Source organism: Echinops telfairi, unplaced genomic scaffold (assembly GCF_000313985.2).
Source record: "Echinops telfairi isolate 266 unplaced genomic scaffold, ASM31398v2 ScPeMD7_7406;HRSCAF=8444, whole genome shotgun sequence".
NCBI lineage: Eukaryota > Metazoa > Chordata > Mammalia > Afrosoricida > Tenrecidae > Echinops > Echinops telfairi.
Window position 1 is genome coordinate 4079214 of NW_022111306.1, and position 5944 is coordinate 4085157.

General features: G+C 43.9%; 1 protein-coding gene across 11 annotated transcripts in view; it reads right to left on the minus strand.

Moving 5' to 3' along the window:
* BICD1 (BICD cargo adaptor 1) overlaps positions 1 to 5622 on the minus strand; it is a 268002-nt gene extending 262380 nt beyond the window's left edge. For all 11 annotated transcript variants that reach the window (XM_045296380.1, XM_045296378.1, XM_045296377.1 and 8 more), the window contains exon 1: positions 5276 to 5622. In XM_045296380.1, the coding sequence (XP_045152315.1) occupies positions 5276 to 5488 (213 nt within the window). In that variant the 5' untranslated portion in view covers positions 5489 to 5622. The remainder of the gene's footprint in view (positions 1 to 5275) is intronic.
* Between the last annotated feature and the right edge of the window lie 322 nt (positions 5623 to 5944).

A 5944-nucleotide genomic window follows, 5' to 3' on the forward strand; every position in this document is an offset into this window, starting at 1 on the left:
TGAAGGTAATCAATGATGTTCCTTTGCTCAAGTTGCTGGTAAACGGTTTCTATGATCATATATTGACATATTTTAGATTTTAAAAATAATCTCCTATGTCCCCACCCCTAGCTAGTCCTGGGGCTTTGGGGCTCGGCTCAAGGGGAGTCCCTCTGGGACACGGGGGTGCAGTGAATGGTGTGACCCTTTGCTGGGCATGCCTACACAGTAGGGTGTGCTGGGCCCCTCTAGGGTTTCCCGTATGGGCTCCAATAAATTTCTTCCCTTTTGCTTAAAAAAATAATAATAATCTCCTAATTTGAACGTGTTTCTTCCTTTAAAAAAGTTTATTAAAAAAAAACAACCAGTAAGTTAAAGAATAGTTTAAAAAAAAAAGAATAGTTTAGATAGGTAATAAATTACATATTAACTTTCTCTTCCTGATTATTTCCCCATATGATTTCATGTCTCAGAGTTTACAGATATAAAATATATAAGATATAAGAGTTTATAGATATAAAACAATCTTCCTAAATATTTGAAGAAAATAGTTCTATTTAAAGATGAATCCAGGTAGTTAAATGCTTTCGATGCATCTGTGACATTCTCTAAAACTATATATTGAAAAAACTCACTGCCACTCAGCAATCCTGGCTCAGAGCAACCCTTTCTCAGTGGCCCGAGAGAACAGATGAGAACCACCCCTTTGGGTTTCTGACCCTGTACGTCTTGATGAGATGTGGGTGTCCTCATGTTTCTCCCCAGGAGCAGCGGTTGGTTTGAAATGCCAACTAGCCACCAAATGTTTATTTCTTGACGGATTTAACAATAGCCCTGCAAAAGCTTCAAGTGGGATCCAGGAGAAGCCGCTGAGTGGCCATCAGTGCTCTACAACAGCCGGCAGCTGATGGTGACTCTCCTGAAGGCAGGGTTCAGACAATCAGTTAAAGTTTATTGATGTATAATGGTACAGAGGTGGAAATACAGGGAATCCAGGACAGATAGACCCCTCAGGACCAATAATGAGAGTAGCGATACCAGGAGGGAAAGGGGAAGGTGGGTGGAAAGGGGTAACCAATCACAATGATCTACATATAACCCCCTCCCTGAGGGACGGACAACAGAAGAGTGGGTGAAGGGAGACATCGGACAGGGCAAGATATGAAAAAATAATAATTTATAAATTATGAAGGGTTCATGAGGGAGCGGGGAGGGAGGGGAAAATGAGGAGCTGATACCAAGGGCTTAAGTAGAAAGCAAATGTTTTGAGAAGGATGATGGCAACAAATTTACAAATGTGCCTGACAGAAATGGATAGATGCATGGATTGGGATAAGAGTTGTATGAGCCCCCAATAAAATGAGTTAAAAATAAAAATATATAGTTTATTAGTGCACACACTTTTGTAATCTAGTTGCAAAACATTTTCTAAAGTTTTCATTTGACTTTTTTAAAACTGTGTCAATATTGCTAAATCATTCCATGGCAGAGAAGGGGGGACTTTAAAGCCTGGCGCATTTTTAGCTTAAGTAGTTTAGAAAAGAAAAATCTGCCTTGAACATTTTGCTGTTAGGTATTTGGGACCAAATGGTGCATTGGGTTGGGCGTTGAATGGCTAACAACAAGATGGGCGGTTCAAATCCACCTACGGCTCCTCAGGAGAAAAATGAGGCTGCTTGCTCTCATAAGGATTTAGCATTTCAGAAACACTAGCTGGGGTTGCTGAGTCAGAATGGCCAGTATAGGAGTGAGGTTTTGTTTCGTTTTATGTTTTGTTCATGGGATCAAATTGACAAAAGCAACCTGAAACTTTCAAAGTGAGCTAGGAGCCTTCGAGGGCAGTGCGTTTGTGCTCCTGGAGGAAGAGAGATTGTACACTAGAATATCATCAGGGTGGCTGAATTGTACAAACAGGAACTACTGAATCAGTGTATACCCTACTAAATATAATCTCAACAACAACTCAAAATGTTAAACCTTACTGCATTTCCAATGTCAACCGGATTTTTTAAGTAAAAAGGAAAGCTAAATTTAATATGTAGGGGCTTTTCATGTATTTAATTTTCAAATCATTTAAAAACTATGACTCTTCTCCAGATGCTATTTTTGTCAGCATGACAGAAGCATAGTACTCATTTGTACAGTCTCAAACACACAATGAGCCAGTCCCCAGAATAGGCCAGGCGTGGGGGCCCCTGAGGTCACTGAAGAGTGGGCATGATTTGTGAAATCACAAAACCACGGTCAAGTCGTCTAGTGGACGTGCTGCGTGGTCCACCTGTGCAAACTCTGGGGGGAAGGTTAGTTCTTTTTTTTTTCGGGCCTTTGGTTTTTTTTTTTCAGTTTTCTTTTGGGAACAGAATTCCAGCAGGCATCCAACTCGGTACAGGGCAGAGCCTTAAATGGTACGGGGCCAAAAAGCAACTGGTTGCGGTGGAAAAATAACGAGCAATGAAAATTCATGAGTTTTACACATCTGCTTCTGCACATCTTTAGGCAATGTTGTTTTGTTGCTTAACTATCACAACAGTTCTGAGCCTGGGGAGGACGTGCTGGCATTGAAAGTAAACACTGAGCCCTGTCTCTGCACCGCAGATTACCAATATCCAACTTCAAATCCACACGGTCTTTTTTTCTTTTAGCAATTATCTTAAAATTATTTTAAAATTAAATATACTTGCTGAAACCGACTAAAAGTTACCTCCAGATTTGTTTCCAATTTGGCTTACAGATATAATGCAACAGTCATGTTTACTGCCTGTGGAAAGAAGCAAAACTTCCTTTTGAAAAACCAGAGCACAAGAGCACACACAAACATGTTTGTTAAAAATGGCTTCTTTATGATATCATCATTGACAGACCTCAGTTTGCACAATTATTCTGGATTTATTTTTCAAATAGGAAATGTTACTTGAGACTGATTCTGCTTATTTAAATAATAAAGCCAACTAAAGTCTACAGTATGTTGAAAGGATATAAAGAACAGGTCTCACTATTAAGTAATCAAGTCAATACCTTGTCATCATAAAGATGTTTTTAAATATTGTTGAAGCCTGTTCACTGAAATTTTCAATTGAATTATACTGATGCTAGCTCCAACTTATACTATATATGTGACCAAATATCATTTGATAAAAATAATTCTGATAAATGTTTATTAATCCCCAGCTATATAAAACAAAATGTTTCAATTTTTAGTAAAAAAAGCACCTTGTAATGGGTATTTGCACTATTCTGTCGTAAGAAGCCACTGGCATTCCTACAAAATGCTTTATTTTTGTCATCATTGCTGATGAAATGAATACAAGTCATTTCTAAAAACTGGTCACTTTCTCATTTTCTGAATCTTTCTCAGACACTAACCAATCTTGACTTCTGAATACCTGATAAAAAATGTGTTCTCTATCAGTATGAATTTCGTGGTTTATGCAATTTGTTTTATGATAAAGACTTGAGTATAAGATAAATTCACATATTTCTTGCCTGAAGAGCTCCTGCTCTACTAAGAGAGAAACGTGTTCATGCAGAGTTAAGAACAATGACACATAAATATCTTAGAAGATGTGTTTAAATCAAGTGGGCAGGTTGTACTCGATTTCATTAAATTAAGTCTCCCTCCTGTCCTGCGGTGGTGATGGCTTAGCATTGTCCGGTTTGTACTTCCCTACCTTGGCAAAGCAGTGTTGACAGGCATAGACAGCATCAAAACATGCTCTGAGAATTACAATCAGCATCCTGTTTCCCGCTGCACAATTTTAGCATCAGTAAATTGAAATATACTAGCCTAAAACCCAACCTATGTTAGAAAATACTCTGCAGTTAACAGCAGAGAAGTGATCAAAGGAAAAACAAGACACTCATGAACTAGAAATGTACAGCCTAATCCACCCAAATCAAAGTTCTAATTGACACTTTCAACTGTAAGTATTAGATTTTATTTTGTGGGAGTGTTTGTGTTGTTGTTGTTTTGTTTGGGGGGGGTTGCTTTTTGTTTGTTTGTTTTGTCATTTAAGGACCAGAATAAAAATAAGAAATGTCTAGAAGTATAAATGTCTACCTTATGATGTATTAAATAAGACAAATTGATTAGATATCAACTTTTAGCTGTAAAAACACAAAACAAGACCCAATTTCTTAGCTAAAGGGAAAAAACACTGCGTGAGTATATTAGAGAGATACTTTTTACAATATTTTATACCAAATGAGAATTAACATTTAAAACACCAATATGTACCTGAAAATGAAGACTTGCTGCATTAAAATTGTTACTGATTGCTTGCTTCCCAGGGTGCCTCGGGAATCAGATAAAACAGAGTTCCTTTAGCAATATTCCTAAGAGTGTTTGCTAGGAAATCAAAACACATTCCTCCCTCCACTCCAGCCTCTCCCCACCCCTACCTACCCCAGCCCCCACCCCAAGTACATTAGACAGCCTTTGAAAGAAGCCAAAACATCCAAAGCCGAAGGAGAACAAGTGTTATACTTGGCTCATTTGTGAGATTCTGGGTTTGTTTGTTTGTTTCAATATAATTATTTCAACCAGGAAAGTCTCGCTGGAGATGAAATACAAGGCTACCCAGGTAGGCAGGTGTTGCGTGTACAACATCCTTTCTGACCATTTGTACGTGAGTTCAATGGGGTGGGTGCCTGCCTGGGGTGACCTCATTGGTTGGGCATGGCCCAGCCTCGATCTGAGGTGAAATCAAGGCAGCAGGCAGCACCCCAGCAGAGCTGTTTTTCTCCCGCAGCCCGATGTCAAGAATGACCACAGCCAAGGAGAACCAACACCTCCCGGCCTTTGTCGAGGGGGATTGCCCGAGGTTCTAATAACAGCACCCTCTCGCCAAAGGGTGGTTACGTTCAGCTGAACGCTGGGGTCCCAAAAACTATATCGCCCCGTGTTGTGGGTCTGCAGGTCCAAACCCATCCCTTGCCTTTGTGGCTTCTGGAATGGTCCCTGAAACCTGGGGTGGAAATAACCAGTTTGGTTAAGTTTGGTTTACTCATTCCGACCCCGCTGTCCTTCTAAGAGTGCTGAGAGGACTTGAAGACTTCCACGAACCCCCCCGCCCCCTCCAGCCTCAACACCCACTGCTCCCAAATGCTACCTGACACGTTCATTTCCCGAGCAATTTGTCACTTGGGGGGGGGGGGGACAATGGGCTCTTTCCATTGTCCGCTTATCAACAAAAGAACTGCTAAGATGAAGAAACGGTGCTTTCAATCACATCCTTGGCGGGGGCTGGCGCCGGGGGCGGGCGGGGTCGCGGAGGGCAGAGGGGGGCCGCGAACCCACCTCTCTGAGCTGCTCCAGCTCCTGCTTGAGGCCGTCGTACTCGGCCTCCAGCTCGTCGTACTGCTGCTTGAGGGTCAGCTTCTCCTCCAGCACCACCAGCCCGTACTCGGCAGCCTGGATCTTCTCGTGGGTGGTCTCCGTGAGCTCCTTGGTCAGCCTCTCGATCTCCGTCTTATACTGGTCCACCGTCGGCAAGCCCTCTTCTGCGGCCATAGCCCCGGTGGATGGAGGCCGACAAGAGGGGGGTGAGGGGGGGCGGTGAGGAGGGAATGAAAGCCGGTGATGGGGGACGGGGAAAAAGAAAAAGTGCAGCGGCGGAAGGAGCAGAGCAACGTCCCGCAGGCTCCTCTGCCCGCAGCTACGAGCCGGCCCGGGAAACGGAGCCGAAATGCAGCATGGAGAACGCAGCGCGGAGCGAGGGCGGCGCGGCGAGGGCGCGGCGGCGGCCACCGGGGTCCTGTGGGCCGGCCTTGGCGTGCGGTCAGCAGCCGTGCGGCATGGTCCGGGCTGCGGCGGCCGGGGACGCTGAGGGGGCTCCGGATACTGCTTCCTCAGAGGCACCGGGCCGCCATGTCTCCCGGGCAACGTCACTGCAGTCTCCCCTCTCGGGCTGGTGCGCTCCGGCGCGCCCGCTCTCTCCACCCGCTCCCCTGGCCCTGCAGCAGCCGG